A 21,173-nucleotide genomic window follows, 5' to 3' on the forward strand; every position below is an offset into this window, starting at 1 on the left:
CATTCACAAATTAAAGAGATATTACTTTTAATTGATTTTAAAGGGTGATTTTTAGGGGTGAGAAAATAATACCAAGATAAAAGAAAGAGGAATGAGATATTTAATCTGGGTTTTGTTCTAGCAATAACAGTCCCCAAAAGGATCCATTTGAACCAAAATGCTATAATGTGATATAGCACATTTTTCATTAGAAACAAGCATGTTTGACTAGTTAAACTGTATGCAATTTAACTTTTTCCGGCTTCAGAAAGCCATTAGTAGTTAAACTTGAACAACTCAGCCCTTCACATTTAAAACTTAAGGTACATTTGGAGGGAGCAAACCTTCAGTCGTTTTCATTGGTTAAAATAATTGTCCTGTTCGGTCCTGTGATTGGGATGTTTTAAAAAAAGTGTAATCATTCTTTCCTTGTTCCACGTAACACTCTTTCTACAAGTTTCATGAAAATCAGGCCACACATTTTTCCATTATCATGCTGACAATCAGACAAACAAACCAAAACCGAACCGAAAACATATCCTCCTTTGCAGAGGAATAATAATAGTCCTAGATGATTTGGTTTTAAATGTCCCTCAACTGTAAAATGTGAGCCTATTGAATGTTATCTCTCAGATTCCAAAACAATCCATGTTAGAAATCATAAAGCAATACAACTAACCGAACTAAATAAGCAAACTAAACTAAAGTATGTCCTGTCCCACACAGTTCTGTCTTCAACACTGGACCTGCTGGATCTCAGTGAACCCGGCGAGAGGAGGAGCAGCAAGGACAAAAGGAGCCCTCTGTCGTCCCGGGTCAACAGCCAGAAGAACAGCCTACGCAGAAAGAAGAAGGAGACGGACGAGACGGAGCTGATCCAGGTGGAAGTTGAACAGACAGAAGAAATCATGAGGACCCCAGAGAGAGTGTCACTAGACTCAGGTAGATAGCAGCAAGTATTAACTTTTCTAATACACAATATTTGGGTAAAAGCCTAGTTCATCTTTTGGACAATATATGCAAACCAACCATCAGTTTCTAGGTACTGTATACATGGAATAATCTTACAAGGAAACACAATGGTACACACTGAAAAAAATACTTAATAACAGACACTTGATACTAGAAGTAGATTGTTCTCTTGCCAATTTTAGATTGTATTTTATCCATGAAAAGTTCTTGAACAGCTGCTTGTGTTTTCTTTTGCTAAATGAAAAATGTTTCTCAGTGAGTAATGTTTTTAAAACTTCAAAAACCTTATATCAGCACTAGCATAACAATGTCAAACAATAACTTTTTGTACTATATTAATTCAACATATTGATAATAAAGTAAATATGGTGTTTCAAGCCATAAAGCGCAGTAAGATACTTAATAGTAGTTTCCGTTAGGTCTACAATTTTCAATGAATATTTAATATTTTCTCTAATGTGATATTTATAAAATACCATACACATAAAAAAGGAAATCCTATAATTTCACAAAGTCAGCAGCTGTGATTCATCTTGCAAGCAACAGCATCTATCTCGAAAAGCCATACATCTCCGAACCACAACCCTATACACGAACAGCTCCGACTCCCATCATCCCCTGTGGAACTGACCTCACACGCGTTTATGGCAGCCCAAAGCAGGATCAAGCCAATTTACTGTAATGAAAGGGATTATCTCAAAAGACATAAAGAGGAAACGGCCAATTACTTTCTTATTTGCCAGTTGAAAAGGTTAAAGTCTTCAAAGAGAACCAATTATGCAGACCGACTCCTAGAGTGTGGTGAATAATTCATGGCAGTGAGATTGATTATTACCCTGGTATCATTTACAAGGAAAACTTTATGTCATGTTACAAAAGTGAGCAGCTGTTTTTTTAGACACCCACAGCACTAATTGTCAGCCATGTTTTTAGCTGTCCTATCAGAAAGACTCCATGTGTTAAAATGTTGGCTTTTCAACTGATGGAAAGTAAAAAGATAACTTTTGTAATGAGGTAGATTGTTTACTGCATAAGTGAAAAAACAGTCTTGTACTAAAAGCCATCAGCTTTTGTCCAAATGTACAGATAAGAGTGTGATGAGTGTTGTTTCAGAGTTGAAGTTGAAATGTAGAGTGTTTCGATTGATCAAAGGTGAGGTTGTTTTTGATGTGAAACGAATAAAGAATGCATGGCTTTTTATTTCAGTTTTGTGATGTTTACATGTTTTAATTATGCTATTGCTGTCACCAGTTACCATGTGTACACCGTTGGATAAATGGGAAGAGCTGAATCCTCCCCCTGAGAGAAATGGAAACAGGAAATGGAAGATGGAAAGGCGGCGTTCTTCTAAAAATTCATCCAATGAATTCCTATGGTACGTATTGTCCTGAGCAGGCATTAATGAAACCGCATTATTGAGACATGAGCGACATTTTCTATCTGTATCCATTGGAATCAGGCCCATATTTGACATTTCCACGACTCACAGTGTACATCCTGCTCAAATACAGGAAGCGCAGGCAAGGAGGATTTTAATTGAGGTCAAAGAGGTTGATGAACGTTTAGCACATCAGACCCTCATACAGGAGACTGGTTGTACCTGGAAATTCAATTAATGTTCACATTATTGGAACAATGGATCAAATTGGTCGTCTATCAGCACTGTCATAGTATTAACATACAGTAGCTAAAGAAACATGTGGTGCCCCCAAGTGGCCTAAAAAAAAATCTATTAATGCAGGTCAAACAAGTGTTTCTGCCTATGTTTCCCATGAATAAATAAAGTAAATTTGCCATAACGAAAAATGTTCCCAACGTGCAGATATTGTAGATTTTTTTTAATGTTTTTCTAGAATAGTCTTATATCAGCGTTTTTCCTCAGCAATAGGGTTGCTTGTATTTGAGGCAGGAATGCTTCAAAAAAGTTGCTTTTGAAATAAATCTTGAAATAAAACAAACCTTTAAAGATGGTTTATGGGTGTACAGGAATTCAAAATGTGTTAATGTTGCAATGATTTCAAGACATTTTGTATTTTCCACACCAAGAAATGTTGTATGAAGTTTAGTTAAATGTGTGTGTATCATGTAAACCAACGGTTTCTCCTCTACTTTAGGTCCATAGACTGTAAAACCCAATTAGAGGCATTGAACAAGAACTCCTTGGACGCAAACACCAAAGTGGATCCTGAGTCTGCTCTAGCATCTCAAGTAAGTGCTCAGTGTGACAGGAGCAGGCAGTAATCATCGGTATTGTGTGCGCTGTCTACACTTGAAATCAACATCCCTTTGAAGTGAGCTTTACACGTCTCAACATATTGTGTCGACTGATGGTTAAACCTTCATAATAATTTCATGGAAAAATGTATATCTCTTTTTCTTTTAGCAACTGCATATTAATGCATGATAAGAATATTAAAATGTAAAAGGCTGTTTCTAAGGAGACACCCTGTTGTGTAATTGTTGAACCACCAATCTGTCCTAACACCTACAATTCTTCCATTTCAGCTCAACAGGCAGTATATTAGTGGAAGACATGTAAGCCTCCCTATGCATCCTTTCATATGACATTTAACGACTTATACATTTGCACCGGTAAAAGAAGCATCACACTTCTCAGAATAATTGGATTTAAAATGCCAAAAAGTGGAGATTATTGGAGCCAAATGGCAAACCTTGAGGAAATCCAGATATACTGTTGGCCTTGAGATTCTTCTTCTGTGGTGCTACAAGGTCCAAATGTCAAGCGCTTTATTACATGAGTTGATGTCTCTGTGTAGGCCTGCAAAACGGGTCTTGTTTCCACACGCCATTATTAGATTAATAGACTATGAATTATTCAACAACTTCACTCTGAGCTCATCAGTGTTGATCTCACAAAGCCAGCTAAACATACATCATCTATTCAGGGGAAGTAATTGGCTAACAGGCACACACACATTTATTTTGCCCAGGAGTTACATAATGCCTGAAAGAGATACTGTAAACAGTGGCTTTAGTTTCTTACATATACTATAGGAGGTATCATATAAACACCAACTGAAAATGCATGGGAGACGTGTGTTGCATGAGATGTACATGCAGTACACCCAAAGAAAAAGGAGAAGGTCCAAAAAAGTTATGCCAAATTCACACTGGGGAGCACTAATTATAATGTTCTGCTTACAAGAGGCATGTTCACGTGTTTCAAGCGGAGTCACCGGAGTCATGAGAATCTGTTTAACGATTGGTTGCGAATACTTTTTCTGCTGCACTTTCCGATCAAAATAAAAACTATCCTTAAATCTGAGTCTTGCTGCACTTCGCTGCAGAATCAAAATGGCTGCATTCCTAACTTTGCCAGTCTACGGTGTGAATTTTGCATTAATGAAGAATCCAACCGCAAATAATCCCACACTGTTATATATGGTCAGTTTAAGGCACACAGTTAATTACAGGAGTGACTGTATTTTAAGTTGATGTCAAAATCTTTATGTGACATGACAAAATAACCCAAATTCAAGGCTCAACAACAAGCTAGTTCTTCAACCTCGTCTTATGGCGCATTTCCACTGCAGCGGGTAGCCCCGTTTAAGCGTCCTTAATCGTCCTCAAGCGGCCAGGCCAGTTTTTGGTGGCCTTTCCATATAGCGTAGCACCGGCTAGCGGGTACTTTTTCCGGCCCCATAAAATCGTGGTTCTATCAGGCCAGGGCTGAACTAGTGACATCAACACTCTCGACTGCTGATTGGTCAGAGAGAATCGTCACAAGATCGCGCGCGAGATCATCCCTAGCGTCGCATATATATCTAGAAGCAAGCTTGCAGCATTTTTATACACAGCATTTTTGTAAACGGAGGAGCTACAAAAAATGGCAACGTCAAAGAAAAGCACACCGTGGTCGACCGAGGAGGTGACGACGTTCCTACATCTCATTGGGGATGATACAATCCAGCGGGAGCTCGACGGAACAACTCCAAATGTGAAAAAAAAGAAGCTGATCGCCCCGCCTACACTGCGTTGCTACCCCAGGTCCTAAACTGTAATGGAAATGCGCCACGGCCTCGGACGGCCAGCGAGGCAGCCCGAGGCCAGAGCGAGGACGCTTAGGGACGCTTAAACGGGGCTACCCCGCTGCAGTGGAAATGTGCCATTAGTCTTCATTCAAACACAGATCTGGTGGAAACTGAACTTTATACTATATACTTTTGTCCAAACCCCTCACTAGGACCAGGTATGTGAAGCACATCATTAAAGGTTGCAGAAAAAAAATCGGAAGTCAATCCTGGATGCTTTTAAAGTTATGGTAACATTAGCAGCTCTGTCCTTCTCTTTATTGAATTTAGGGATGTTAACCGTTCATGTCCATGTTTGACAATAGCATTATTGATTTGTTCTAAATTAAAAAGATGCGTAATACTTACATACAGCTTTAGACTAACATTTTTAGCAGGATGTCCTGTGTTGATGTAGCCATCAAGCATATTTAAAGACCCTTTTTACTGGAAGATTGGTTTTAGGGTGAGTCGGCTAAAAAAATAAACAGAACAGCCTGAAACAGCGCTTCCAACCAATGAATGTAGCTACTCTAAATTAGCAAGTTAATTAACAGAATGAGCACCAATTACTAAGAACTTTGACTCAAAACAACATCCGGCTGCTTCCTCTCTGGTCAATTGAATTGTGTTGTTGAAACTACTGTAATTGGTGTTATTGCCACTTCTACATTGAATAATTCCCTGTGTTTAAGTGAAAATTAAAAGTCTGTAAAGAATCCCTCTTTGTTTCTGAAAAACTAGTACCAGATCCTGACAAACAACTGGTATCATTATGATTTATTTTGTGTATATTACCACGACTGAATAAATAAATACAACCAGAAAAGCAATCAAATAGTCAACAAGGGTTTCGTAAATAGAGTTAAAATCTTTGGGTGGATTTTTCCTTCAACAACTCTACTAGAGCATAGTGAGGGTCCTTCGGGCACCACAGCAAACAGCAAAGTTGTGAGATGTATTATTAAACTGCGTTTTTGTTCTTGTAAATAAGAAATATGGTTATCTTCATTAAATTGCAATTTCTTCTGAGTCCATTAATACAGAGATTAAGTAACCTCAATTAATCTTGCAGTTTGTAACGATGGGAATTGTTACAGGTATTGGCTGGCCTTTTCTGGAAGAATTAATTAATGTCTCAGGCTCTGTTATGGATTTGGTAACCCTTGAATACATACAATCTAGTGTGCAATATCACATCCAAGCAAGTAATGTTGAATCACGTAAATGACACCACACTTTCAAAAAACAAACCATGTGCGTGAAATTGGTCTTCTTTCATTTTTCACGGTTGATCAAGGCTTTCTGTGCAAGTTTGTAACTGAGAGCCTATCAGCATCAGATATTGCATGTGGAGGTGCACGGGAAAGGGAGGGTGGGTGGCAAAATTGCGAGAGGCTGGATGAGTAGCATGGCATTCAGATGAGGGGTGGGGGGGATGCTGACAGTAGTGATTCTGCTGGCCTTCCTAAGCATGTCAGAGGCTTTGTTGAGGCAGGGATATTTACTCGTCCCTGGGAAAGCAGAGACGGCTGACCCTGCACACTCTGCCTGCCTGTCTCTCCCTCTGGCTGTGTGTGTGTGTGTGTGTGTGTGTGTGTGTGTGTGTGTGTGTGTGTGTGTGTGTGTGTGTGTGTGTGTGTGTGTGTGTGTGTGTGTGTGTGTGTGTGTGTGTGTGTGTGTGTGTGTGTGATTTGCTATGCGGATGTGTTCACGCTCTCCTTGTGATGTGGTGAATGTGATTGCGTGTATGTTTAATGGATTTAGTTTGTGCATTTGTATATATTATGAGAGGTGTGTGTCTGTGTGTGTGACAGGCTCGCCTAACCAAGGAGCAGCGGTTGGGCAGCGCCCGCCTGTCCAGACATCAGTCCCTGGAGGAGGAGTTTGAGCGAGCCAAGGCTGCTGTTGAGGTAAGCAGAGTGCTGCTTAGTACACCTAACATCTGTCACCTGTCAGCAGAGAGCAGACTTTTAATAAGACTTAGCAGGAAAGTTGGTTTTTCATTATAAAAAATAGCCAAACTTCGTCTCCTCGATGTCCTGTGATTTATTTTGGGAGTGTCAGGGCGGATTAGTGGTAAGAGATGCTGCCTTAAACAGATGACTGTGATTCAATCGATGCTGATGCTGCGATCTATTTACCTGCAAAGTTGGAAATGAGAACACACAAGTTTGACTCAGTACTAGTACAACATGTCAGAAACCAAGTTCTAGCCAGGTTAGCTTTGTTAGCTTGTATACAAACACTGTAGAAGGGAGAGAAATTGGACATCCTAGTATGTAAGATGGATATATTGAGACATAAATATGACAGAATTGAAAATAAATAGTGTTATATTAATAAAGCTTTCAATGCTAAGAGCAACCACTTGGGCTTTATGAGGTTTGGGTTAGTTAGGTTCTTCAAATGTTTTAAGTTAATTCAGTTATAATTGGTTCACTTCAGTGGAATTTCTCTGCTCCAGTGAATGAGACTGTTCCCAATAAGGCTACCCAGACGGATCCGATGAGAATAAGTTGATCATAAAATGTCTACAGTAAGAAATGTGGGGTATTGCATATATTTGTAATACTCGTTTTTTTCTTCAGTATAATTAGCCACCCCTGTCATTAGTTCTTAATACTGTTCTGTAATTCTTGTGAAAAAGGGATGGAAACATCTTTTGACTGCTGTCGGAAATATTTAAATAAAGAGGTGCAATTAAATGAGAATTCTGTGAACTTCAAGCCAAGAATCCCTTATCCGGTGTCACATTTCGTGCATCATTGCCCATGTAGCCTCATAATCGTTCCTGCAATTCGAATACATCTACCTGTAGTCCTGTGGAGCTAATTCCCATTTGACTCCCTCAGCCCTTTATCTCCTTGTCAAATCATCGCTATTGTGCTTCCTGCAAAGAAGTCGCCTCTGGGGTGGTAGCTGACAGTTTAATAGTCCATGCCAAGACATCACACACATACACTCAAGTTCACGGGGTGTGTGACCCAGAAATATATTCACGACTCTGAGCTGGCTTACGATCAAAAGGTAAATAGTTTTGACAGTTTTGTGGCCAGAGTTATTAGGTAACTAAGGGGGTACTGAAGTTAAAGTGATTGGTTATGGCTTGATTCTCACTCTGGATTCAGGCAATTGGAGATGTCATCGCTAAGACATAGGCTTTTATTAGTAGCTTAAAGAACTTTTATCACATTCCCTTTAATGTACAGTCAATGTACTATTTTAATTTATTGATAAACGGATGGAATTTTATTTTTTCCACACTATTTGCAGTAGATGTTCTTTTAACCAAAGATATTTTTGGAAAGGTAACAACACATTGGCTCAACAACAGCTGTAGCAGAGTGTCTGAACTGTACAGGAGTTTAGAGAACCCAAAAAAAGTGTTTTACTTCACATAAAAACCACTACCACTCAATTGACATGTCCTTTCCACGAAAATGGGAGTGAACTCTGCACTATTGAGTTACTTCAGCATTACAGAGGGCTACAGTAGACTGTTGCACACCGTGTAATGGTCAATAAATAATGGAGCAGGAACATAATGATGGTGAGAAAGTGGGGGAGCAGATTCAGAGAAGTGGATGGTCCACTTGGGGATCCCTTCCCAAAGTTAGCAATGATGTAACGTCTTGTATAAGCCGCAAGCTGCATCCTCCAAAATAATTGCAGACTTTGAGAGCAAGCGTTATCCAGAGGGCAGGTAACTGATGGGATTCTGGGATTCTCCTGGACAAGCGTCAGAGCATGGAACATCGATTGGAAACAGTATCTCGCAGCTTCGATCGAGCAGCCTGAGTGCTGGCCTTTCGCTCTAGAGGCGCTCTGATGCAAGTGGTCAGCCATTTTGGCTTCAAGTGAAAATCTCAGAGCACATAATCAGATAATTTCCATTTACGGCTGTGCATAGGCATGCTTCCTCATACTTATAAAGACATGGAGGTACAGATATGTCTCAGATAGCAGACAGAACATTAAATCAGCACACCGCCTTTCTGCCAATTCATTCAATTAGACTAAGTAGCCTAATATATAAAAATTAGGACTCAGAGGAATGAGGATCCTAAATATCATCCATTTTACAAAGTTTGCGCTGTTAAAAAACTGTTTAATAAAATGTAAGTGGATAACAAAGGAAGCTCAGAGGGAATCTGAAGCTGATAAAGAGATATGTTCTGTGTAGCTAAGTGATGGTTCATGTCACATGGGGATACCACAAATTACTGAGGACTGATGACAATGTAATACTTTTATTAAAAAGAGAAGCACTGTAACAGCTGCAGGCTAAATTGGACTTCAGGGAACAGTATTTTGGCTGTGAGGCACGACAAAGTGCTTTCACAGTGGAGATAAAGAGGAGATGAAGGTGACAGTGTGGCCTCATGTTTGATTAAAAACGCTAGGGGGACAGGTTCACTTTTATCTTGCTGAATATTGTTCTCAGGCAGCTCGGGTTTAGTGAGGGATTGCAAAGGCAGTTGCCGAGAAGTTGGAGATTGAAGCTTGTCATCAAAAGGTCAGTGGTTTTAATCCACAGACCTGATGGGGAAATTCGAATTGGAAAAGTAAATGAATAGCTTAATGCTCTCAGTCACTTCAACAGCTTCAATCAGTGTGTCCCTAAGCAGACACTAAACTTTTCCAGTGAAGCTGCTTACATGAAAATGAGGGTGATAGTAAAACCCTGGTTCAGCCAAATGACTGCATAAAAATCAAAAGAGAGAGAATCTGGGTTATTGTAAAATTATAGTTAGTCTGCTCTGATCCGAATTAGTGAATGGGTTGGGTAAACTTTTCCCATTATTTTTGTTTTCCTCCTGTGAAAAACTCCAGCACACCAAACTCAACAATGAAACTACCACAAGGGTACGATAGAAGGTTTATTAGAGGAACAGGTCTTAAAGCCTAAATCCTCCCAACAGAAGGCTGTGTATCTTGTTGCTACTCAAGGTCAGACCTCAATTCATCTGCAAGGTAGCCGATACTTTAAACCTGGTTATGGCTAATGTCAAACTTTCTCACCACAAATGAATCGCTTCCCAGTTTGTTTGTGACGGGACTAAGACCGCTTTGTCGAAGGAGAGAACAATTGCTAGATTCAGATCAAACCAAATGAATTGCACCAAGATGGGAAACAAACCAGAGCACAATTCAACGGGACTAAATGCAGAATTGAAAATAGAAAAAAACAGGATCCAAGGACAGTAAAAGTTTGTTTTCAGCATACAGGAGCATATGACTCTTCAACCAGTGAACTGTCAAGGAAGCAATCTCATGAGTGATAAGGTACATACATACATAGTTCCTGAATAAAGAGTAAGAAAACACAGCATCATAATTGTGACATCACATGAACATAAATACATGAAACAGCAAAGTGCAGTATGAGGAATGTGATATATGTCAACATATGACTTGTGCAAACAGTTCTTGCTTTGTTTGTAAAAGGCCAGTGTGACCACATAACCACACAACTAATAAAGTAGATGGTGATTCATTTTATTTCTTAAATCCAGACAAAACAACCAAGCTCCAGATGTTAAAGCTTAATAGATGTATCCCACATTACCAAGCAACAGCCCCCTCAACACCATCCATATGTCATATATTAAAAGTTGACTGCAGTAATGCCCTGGCTGCAGTAGCTCCATGTGTTGCCATCATAGACAATCAGGTAGAGTTTAGTCGCATCCACTGAAATGTATTGTATTATTCTCTGAGTGACGTTATCAGCACTTGGGCCTCCTCTTTTTGTCTTGCTGACCACAGACGCGGTCTACGCAGTGGAGCAGTGGGCGGCTCATTAACATTAAAAGGCCAGCCTTGCTCTGGAGATGAGGAAATCTATTCTCTTTCTTTGCTCTGTGTGAAATAATGAGACTCTTGGTACTGTAAGCCCCCAAAGAGAATGAGTAAACCCTATTCATGTACTTGGTTTCCTCTAAAGAGTGAAGTTCAAGTTAGCACAACTTAATATAGTACACTTAAGTATCACTCACACACCTATCGATACATGAAACAAATATTTTTACTGAACATTTCACTAAATCATCTGATTTTGCCAGCAAGGCATTCGCTCAAGGAAATTAAAAATATTGTTAAAAACAAATGTATAGGGTCTTAACAATGTTCATTCCAGTAGAATAAATACTGAGTAAGCGAATCATGAAAAATGAGTCCCATAACTAGCCTGAAATATTGTGCTTGATGGTTGCCAAAAGCTTTAAAGCCTATAGAGCTACACTTCCCTTTTGTATTCATATGCAAAATGTCCTACAGATTTTCCTAACACTAATTTGACTGAAAGATTTGTATGAATCGAGAAGTGGTTTTGAGTCATATTGACCAAACTCAAGAAAACACAGACGCTTGGTGGGGTAGGTAATTTTGGAGAAACCGGCTCGAGTGCGTTAGAATTTGAAAATACACGACCAGAAAACATCTGCCACTTCCTCACAGAGCCCCTCCTCCAACACACACGAACGCGCACATGACCAATGAGGGCACGAGATAAGTTTGTGCACAGATGGAAGGCTGACAGGCAGGTAGGCCATCCAGTTATTTTAGCCGGGCTAGGTCGTGCTTTTCCACAGATTACATTTTTTTATGGATTTTTTGTCAAAGCACTTAAGATATTAATTGCTATCGGGATGTTAAGAGCATTCCATGGAATATAACAAAAAGTTTATCTCGAGCCGGTTTCTCAAACTTACCTACCCCACCTTTAATGGCAGATTAAATATTATTCGCTAGAGAACAAATGATGCTTTAACAAATGCTTTATGTATACAACACCAAACAAGTCCTTACAATGCTGTAAATTATCAGGAAAAAATTCTGTTTAAACACATTTATATTTTCTATAGCAAAACCAACAGAGTTTCGGTTTTCCCATTCAGGGCACAATTTACTATTTTAGTGAAATAAAGTCTGAAGCTTCAATTTCTGTGTTTTAGTTGATTTAGCAGGAATTATCAAGCTCTACAAATTACCTCCCTGGCGGTGAACATTTACTTTCACTGTATTTGTTGCCTCAGTCTAGCTGACTAAGCCACAACTAATTGGATTCTAGAGGCAGAATGTAAATATAGCTTCTCTAAAAGTGGGTACAGCCACAGCAGAGGGTATTTGTAACCTTTGCCATGATTATCAATAATGTATTCATGAAGTTAATGAATCCCCCACCGACCCTGCAGACCTCGGTTCATTTCCAAACAGTGGTGACATATTTGGCGGCAGGAAGCACTCTGGATTTAATCCATTTCACGTAACACTTCATCAGAGCTGCTGAAATTAGAGTCACAGCTATGAGTTCGCTCCAGTGATACACAGGATATAAATTGCCTCGCTGTATCTTTGTCTTGTTCGACATAATTAAACTGCCAATGCCAGTGTAAAAGCACCCTTCACAGCATTATTAACAAATATGAATAGATTTCTTGTAAATTGCGAGTAATTTGGTGTCAATTATGTTTAAATTAGGGGGCGGAGAAGTTACACATCAGGATTTGACTACGCAAACAATTAACAGACGGTCTATAAGACGCAAATATCAAGATGATGGACTAAGACGCAGTGCAAATAAAGGCACGGTGAGAAATAAGGAAAATGGAAATGTAGGCTATATTATGTAAACAAGCATAATTGCTGAAGCATGACAAACATTCATATTAACATTGAAAAATTGCCAAGTCACATGAAAGACACCCACATTACATTGAAACAAATCAGGTACTGTACTTATACTGTAGTCAATAAGTGTTTGAGGTATTTGTACTTTACTTGGATGTTTCCACTATATGTTACTTTAGAATTCCACTATACTACATGTAGTAAATATTGTACTCCATAAGATATACTTAACAGCTTTTAAAGTTGCCTTGTCAATTCCAAAACATATGTGCAGTTTAATCCTGCTGTAGGTTAAAGTACCAAGCAGTACATAAACTAGTTTAACAATAGCTCCACCTTGACAAGTCACATCATAAAAAGGTTGCTTGCACATGAATGCATGTAAGTGTCCTGACATCTCACAGGACCCTGAGTCTATAATAAAGTTGTCATTCATTCATTCACAGTCCATCCCTCATGGGATAATAAGGCACCTTCACATTTGATCAATATTTGATATTTACAGTACAGAGAACAGCCTGCAGCTGGTCTGTTCACAAATCAATCTGGTAATACAAAAGCTACAGTTATCATTTAGCCCTAACAGATGCTAGGTTTTCTTTCATTCACTTAATAAACCATCAAATGTATAGATACATGTATCAAACATCATCCATATCTAACTAAAGTTCACAAAAAGTCTACATTATGGAGGGCAGTAAGAAACAAACACACATGATTTTCCTTTTCTATTTCTCCCTGCTCACTCAGTGACATGATTCAAATTCTAAAGCAGCAAATCAACACATTTCAATATAACGAGGTCCCAGCTGATCCAAGCACAAACACACCTCTTGTAAAAAATCAAATATATTGGAACTTAATTTTTAGTGCAGTCGTGCGGGTTGATTACTTTAGTTTGGACATATTAAAATAATAATACTAACGAAGCTTACAACTTTGCTACTTTTACTGACTGACCACTTCTATAAAAGACATATCTAAATAAATAAATACAATGTGAACTGCTAAATGAGGCTCTAGTGGAACAGCAACCCAATTTCTTTGTCATGCTAACTTCCAAATCCAAGTTCCTGATAAAAAATGTGTCCATCTATGACTTCTTCATTCCCTACACCTATGGATTTCCTCCAACTTGATGAAGCACTTACTGACAGAGTTGACAGGCGAGCCTCATCTTAAGGCAATTTGTCTGAGAGTCAGCAGCCTGCAATTACCTGACATCTCTCACCATCAGGGGCCATACTATTGCCTCCACGTCAATCAAAAGTCTCCAAGATGTGGATATGAGAAGTCCTTGGACACACACACACACACACACACACACACACACACACACACACACACACACACACACACACACACACACACACACACACACACACACACACACACACACACACACACACACACACACACACACACACACACACACACACACACACACACACACACACACACACACAACACACACCACACACCACACACACCACAACACACACACACCACACACACACACCACACACACACACACACACACACACACACACACACACACACACACACACACACACACACACACACACACACACACACACACACACACACACACACACACACACACACACACACACACACACACACACACACACACACACACACACACACACACACACACACACACACACACACACACACACACACACACACACAGGTCCAGTAGGTTTTTTTGAACCTGCACCTCTACAGTATCACCACACACACACACACAATTACTGTACACAGTGCCGTGATACTGATGAGGCTCTAGCCAAAAGGACTCTATATATTAGTCACAGGAGACATGTTCTGCTCTGGTTAGCATTACTGTTCCCGGTTTGCTCTGCGACTGACAGGAAGACAGCCAAGAATCATTCAGTTGGAAGAAAACTCACATGAAAAACAGGCATGACGTTAACTTCATCTGTAGTGGTGATGATGTACGCTGGAGGCAAAGGCAGATTTCACGAGGAACTGTGTGTACATTTTTAAAAACAATAGGAGGGAAAGAAGGGACAGAAGAAGATCTGCATCCCTCAACAAGTCATACATGTATCATAGACTTCCAACTCCATCCCAAGAGGACTTAGCTAATATGTTAGGCATTGTATGTGCACTAAAACGTTATGTTGTACCTTGTTACAGAACAAGCCCCCTGGAGGTCATAATTTGCAAATGCAGTTTGTTGTAACGACACGATCTAACAATAAACTTGCATCTGCTGTCTGGTTGAAAGTCAAGGTGGCCTGAAACACATGCAGAACGTTAACTGTATTGTAATCCTTTATATTTTCACAAACCCAGGGGATGTGAGTGAAGTGCATCATGTCCATGTCCACACTTGAATACCAAAACGGCACATTACAGGTTGTGTGTTAAAGGCTATGGCGACCATGAGCGACCACATTGACTACTTTTCATCGTCTTTCAACAATATCAAGACACATTGACAATTTGAAAGTCTATTAAGTGTTTCTTTGGTCATCCTCTTTCCTTGGATAATAGTGCGTGATTATATTTTTTTATCACAATGACCCACAACAACCTAGAGTTAAATCCCACTGAAGCGCCATATACAATATTGAAGAACAATGATTTGGCATGTTGTTTTATGGTCATTAAAGTTCTTCTTCTTTAACTGTTTCACATGGAACATAAAATAGCCTATTTTTAGCTTAATTGTTGACAAACGGAACAAAATAGTTTCATACTAAATCCTCAAATACATAAATGTGATCCACACATTATTAGGGGATTTCTTAAATAGCAGTATTTTCCTGGGAACACAACCACATTTGTAACCGACTAATCTCAAGTCCAGGGTCAGCCCTAGACTTATGGGGGCCCTAAGCGAGCGTTCTCACTACACACAACACGGAACCAACTTTTGTCTTATGATGTTAGCATAAGCACACATATTGTATAAACTTTTTTTTAAATATTGAAGTTAAAAGCATCAATCTGGTGCACTTGGGAGAGCAAAATGAAGAGATCTATGGATACATCTCTCAACACCCATATGAAACAGAACTGTAAACAGATTTTTCTTTATGGATATTTTACAAATCACTTAAACTGTATTCTTGTATTGTCATATAGTATTTCATAACTGTTTTTCATGTATTCTCTCTTTAGGCTGTCCATCTCATAATGTTCACAGAAACTAGCTGTCAATAGGAATATCATTCAGAAGAATTATAATTTCTTGCAAAAATCTGTCACAAAAAGAGGTTGCACATTTAAATTCACGTGTTGTTATGGCAACGTCAGTGGCCAAACAGCCACATTTACTGCTGTCAATACGTTCAAACATGCTGTTGACACGCAGTGGCAACTATGCCACTATTTCAGCTGACTTTTTCTCAGAAATACTGTCACATAACATCCATATATTTCAGTGCGAGGTTGATGCTTAGCTAAGCTAACTATGCTTAAACTATGCTTAGCTAACACTTTAACTGACAGGACTCCGGATCAACTGTGCCTACTGTAAGGTAGCTTCTAGCTTCATGTCAAACAGTAAGTCAACATTTCCCAGAGAGCTTTCTTTGAAATCACCAGGTTGTTACGGTACGTGGAAAAGGTAGGACCCAAATGCAGACTACAAAAACGGAAAAAGGTCTTGAAACAAAAAGCGATCTTTATTTAAAAGTTGATAAACAAAACATGGCATAACTTGAAATGGTAGCACAGAAAACAACAACACAAAAACTGACCGTGAGAAACATGGAGGAAGACCGGAGAGACAAACATGAAGCGTGACGTGAAGGGAAGACAAACAAGCAATGAACCGACAGGGGAACACAGGAAGAGACAAGACTAAATACAGAGAGGGGTAATCACGGGACAATAAACAGCTGGGCAGGGGAGGTAGAAACACAAGGGCAACAGGTGAACACAATTAGACAATCAGACACACCAGGGAAACTAACGACAGGAAGGAAAACACAGGGAGAAGGATCAGACAAGAAACAAGAAGGAAAACATGAGACAGGGAGAACAGAACAGCAAAATAAACACAAAACTAGACACACAAAACTCAAACCCTGACACAGGTAACGCTAAAAAACATTACATTTAGATTGTATGACAAAGTATTTATTTAATATATCTGGCTAGCTATAGCTACTTGCTAACGGTTTAGCTTACCCCGCGATTCAAAGTAACGTCAACGTAGCTGTAATTTATGCTTTGCTTACATGTTCGCATAACTTGGAAGTTTACTGACATCTACATATCTTGTTCACCTGGCTCAAGTGGTGGCTCTGGGGTTGTTGTGTGAGCCACCACTTGAGTATTGTCATCTTTTTTAAGAAAACATTTTTCTTATGTCCATCTTCAAAAACTCTGAGTCCGACTGACAGTTTATTTTAAACATTGTCACAGCTCACAGGATAGGTACCTGTCAGCCCATAAGACAGATGTTTATTTCCATTCAACTCTCTGGTTGGTCTGGTGTCTTGCCTCTGTTGCATTCACTGAACACGGGAAATTACAATCCTGCCGTCCTCTCTAGTGTCATGATGAGGTTCAGGTAAAGCACGGATAATGTATTATATTATTGACTCAATAATATAATACATGACTTTGAGAGTAGGCAATCTAGGCATATTAACACAATTAATTAAACATACTTACCACGGCGACAGTGTACTGAGATTTATTTATTTTTTGCTAGGGGGCCCCTTAGTGTGTGCGGCCCTAAGCAGCCGCTTATGTCGCTTAATGGTTCGGGCCGGCTCTGCTAACATCTACCTATATTGACGTAAGAAATCGCGAAGCTTTTTGTTTGTTTAAGCTTTAATTGATGTAACAGTGTGAACTCTTTCCAAAATGCCTTATTTACACTGCAGTAAAACATGTTGATTAATTATAAGGACACGTTTAATTGCACATAAGCACTGACTTTTTTTATGGTCTGTGGTTTGACAGTGTGCAATATCACTCCAATTAGAGACGGCAGAGGAAACAGATACCTGCTGCCTTCAGAGGGCTCGGCACAGCGGAGGGAAGGAATTTAAAAGTTAACAGCCATGGCAGCAGCTCTGTGAAGCTGTTTTTTGGCAGTGCTCACAATGACAAGGCCAAAACGCTGCTGTTTGGACAGAACAATGTTTACAATGTTTGCCAACCTAGTTGAGTGTGTTTTGGTATGCAAACATTTGATAATAACCACTCAAGAAAAACTCAAGCTGGGACAAATAGGGCTGTAATTGTAAAAAGGTATTTAGTCATAAAACAGGATAATGCTGATCAAATGATAAAGTATATAATGGCATATCATAAAACATTCATTCTACATGCATACATTCTAAAGGTTACAATTGAAAGTGTCTGTTTATAGAGATAATTAAAGTGGACCTATCATGCTATATTTGAATAATATATTGTAGGGCCATACTTATACAAAACATGTCTGCGAAGTACCAGTATCAAAATACCAAACAGATCATGCATTTTAGCCATGCCTCATTTCACTCTATTTGCTATTTTTTAGCCCTGTTTTTGCAAGGGTTGAATCTGTGAGTAGTCTTCTTTGCTGCTTTTGTGGCAGACTACAGCGCCACCTACAAGGCAAGGCAAGTTTATTTATATAGCACTTTTCAACACAAGGCAATTCAAAGTGCTTTACAAAAAATGAAAGAGATTAAGAAAATGGCAGTCATTAAAAAGAAAAGCTAATAAATTAAACATTAAAAGAAAAAGTACATGGATAAAAGTTACAGTGCAGTCTAAGATATGAATAGTTCAATTAAAAGCAGCGACAAAAAGAAAAGTCTTCAGCCTGGATTTAAAAGTAGTAAGAGTTGCAGCGGACCTGCAGGTTTCTGAGAGTTTGTTCCAGACAGGCCTGGCATATGTACTACAGCGTCTCCAGCTCTTTCGAACGGCAATGGCCGTGGCTGTCTCCTCCTGATAGGTGGAGAGTTGCCCATATAGGCGGAGCTCCTTGTTCCTGACGTCAGAGAATTTTCAAATCTGTATCAAATCTGTTGCAGCCCCGTTTTCAGAGATTTGAGTATAGAGGAAAAGAGATAGGGTTGTGTTTTCTGACACTTGGTGAGTTCCCTGACACACCGGGGACACATATTCATGTATAAAAGACGTACAAAAGTTCATTTTGCATGATAGGTCCCCTTTAAGTAAATAATCTACTGTGGACCACATGTACCTTTTAATCATCTCTAAAATAAACCGGTAAAAGAGAGGAAAGTACAATTGGACAGTTAGATGGTCCCGTTTCATAGTTAAATCCCTTGATGCAGTTTTTAACACACTGAAGCTGTTTCAACTCCTCTTGGCTAAGGCAGGTAAATAGCAGGTGTGAGAAGAGAAGGTACCACTAACCGGTATCACTAAAATTAATGAAGGTTCTATTTTTAGCCGTCTCCTGAGATGCAGGTGAACAGGTTTTTAGGACTTCTTATAAACTCTCAAACTCCAGTTTTTGGAGGTGTGTTTACTTAATGAACCAATGACTGGCTGGTTCTGGATGGAAACAAACCAACAGGAAGTTTTATCGAAATTAAAATTTGAAAAAACTGATATACTGTATATTGTTGATGTATTCATTTATTTTGAGCATCTACGAAACAATTAAAGTACATTTTGGATAACATGATTAAAATGACTAAAAATAACACCTTTAAATTACATTTTTCAAACAATTAAATTATTTTTGAAGACATCCAATGAGCTCAATATATATATCTACACTGAACAAAATGCAACACTTTTGTTTTTGCTCCCATCTTTCATGAGATGAACTCAAAGATCTAAAACATTTTCTATAAACACAAAATAACCATTTCTCTCAAATATTGTTCACAAATCTGAAAAAATCTGTGATCGTTAGCACTTATCCTTTGCCGAGATAATCCATCCCTACGGAGCCCTGGAGGGTTCATAGAGAGAAAAATAAATCAAACGTGGCCACGTTTTACTTTCTCGTGCGCACGCTTTAGTAACTCGTGCGCACGAGTTACTAAAGCGTGCGCACGAGTTACTAAAGCGTGCGCACGATGGGTCAATGTTGCACGATGGGTCAATGTTGTGAATCGAGTGGCCTTTTATTGTGGCCAGCCTAAGGCACACCTGTGCAATAATCATGCTGTCTAATCAGCATCTTGATATGCCACACCTGTGAGGTGGGATGGATTATCTCGGCAAAGGAGAAGTGCTCACTATCACAGATTTTTTCAGATTTGTGAACAATATTTGAGATAAATGGTTATTTTGTGTATATAGAAAATGTTTTAGATCTTTGAGTTCATCTCATGAAAAATGGGAGCAAAAACAAAAGTGTTGCATTTATATTTTTGTTAAGTGTACATAGAACCAAATTAACCTTCAGTCCAAGTTTGAATATGAAAACTTGAGTTTTTCCACAACACTTAACCCACATCAATTCAATAAGCAATCAGGCTCAAGAGGAAAATTGTACGTCTGACTCGAGATTATATTTCCTCGAGTTGCTCATCACTCTGCTTTGCCTTTTGACTGCAATTTTTCCAAACCACTCGTATGGTCTGATCTGGATTTAGGTTATTCATTTTCTTCTAGCTAGCTGATAAATTGAACAAATGACACACACACAACATTTTCACTGAAATCTAATCGAATGCTGGGTTTGAGGAAAAGTACAAATGAACAATGTCTTCAATGTTCGACGGTTATAATATGAAGCAAACTCATCATCCAGGCAACATAACTGAGATTAAAACAGCTGATTTCTGAAGTGTAAAACATTGTCTAGCAGCAGTTTAATGTAGGATTTGTTTTATAGCATAATCTCGTTCTAACATGTTCTGTCTTAACTCTGACTTCTCCTTCTCTTTACTGAGTCAGCTTGTTACATCCATTCACAGTAACATATATTTTTGAATCCCAATACAGGCAAAGAATATAATGGTGGCAAAACACCAAAATAGTCACTGTACAGTATATTGAGACAAATTCAAACAATGCTGCTATTGGAAGAAATTAAATGCATAACCAATATAGGCCCTCAATCTACCATCTTAATTTCCTGGCTGACAGAAAATCAAAAGCTTCAGGAGAAGGATTGGCATACCCAGCCGCTAACCTTCGAGGATTCAGTCAGTTAACTGAAATGCCAACAAATAACAGTTCAAATGTCAAGCTAATAGAGATGTTAAAGCCCCAATCTGACATTTTGGGACCAAATAAATGAGAAGTCTATTCAATTGCATGATTAAACAAGAACATACCAGGCTGTTTTCCAGCTGTAAACAAACATTCTTAATGTCAACTCATCTTGAGCGGCGTCAGAAATTATAGTACTTTAGACTTAGTTCATGTTAAGTGTTAATTTAATTACCTATAATCAGTCATATTTCATTTGTATTTTAAAAATACCTGTCAATCAATTTGAAAGTGAAAGTAGGTTGTTATCTTGTGATATGATTGTTCATGCCGGGGCTATCCATGTGTTTGCATTATGTGTGGATTCCTTTAAGCTCTGATACGACTTGCAGATGTGATGACTCATCGGAA

The 21,173-nt window shown here is 38.9% G+C and overlaps 1 protein-coding gene across 1 annotated transcript in view; it reads left to right on the plus strand.

The window, feature by feature from the left end:
- pex5la (peroxisomal biogenesis factor 5-like a) overlaps window positions 1–21,173 on the plus strand; it is a 96,296-nt gene that overhangs the window by 59,101 nt on the left and 16,022 nt on the right. Inside the window, 5 exon segments of the mRNA XM_034229789.1 lie at window positions 706–921; window positions 2,203–2,326; window positions 3,066–3,159; window positions 3,457–3,486; window positions 6,800–6,895. Of these exon segments, the coding sequence (XP_034085680.1) occupies window positions 706–921; window positions 2,203–2,326; window positions 3,066–3,159; window positions 3,457–3,486; window positions 6,800–6,895 (560 nt within the window).

The sequence above is a fragment of the Gymnodraco acuticeps genome, unplaced genomic scaffold (genome assembly GCF_902827175.1).
Source record: "Gymnodraco acuticeps unplaced genomic scaffold, fGymAcu1.1, whole genome shotgun sequence".
Classification (NCBI taxonomy): Eukaryota; Metazoa; Chordata; class Actinopteri; order Perciformes; family Bathydraconidae; genus Gymnodraco; species Gymnodraco acuticeps.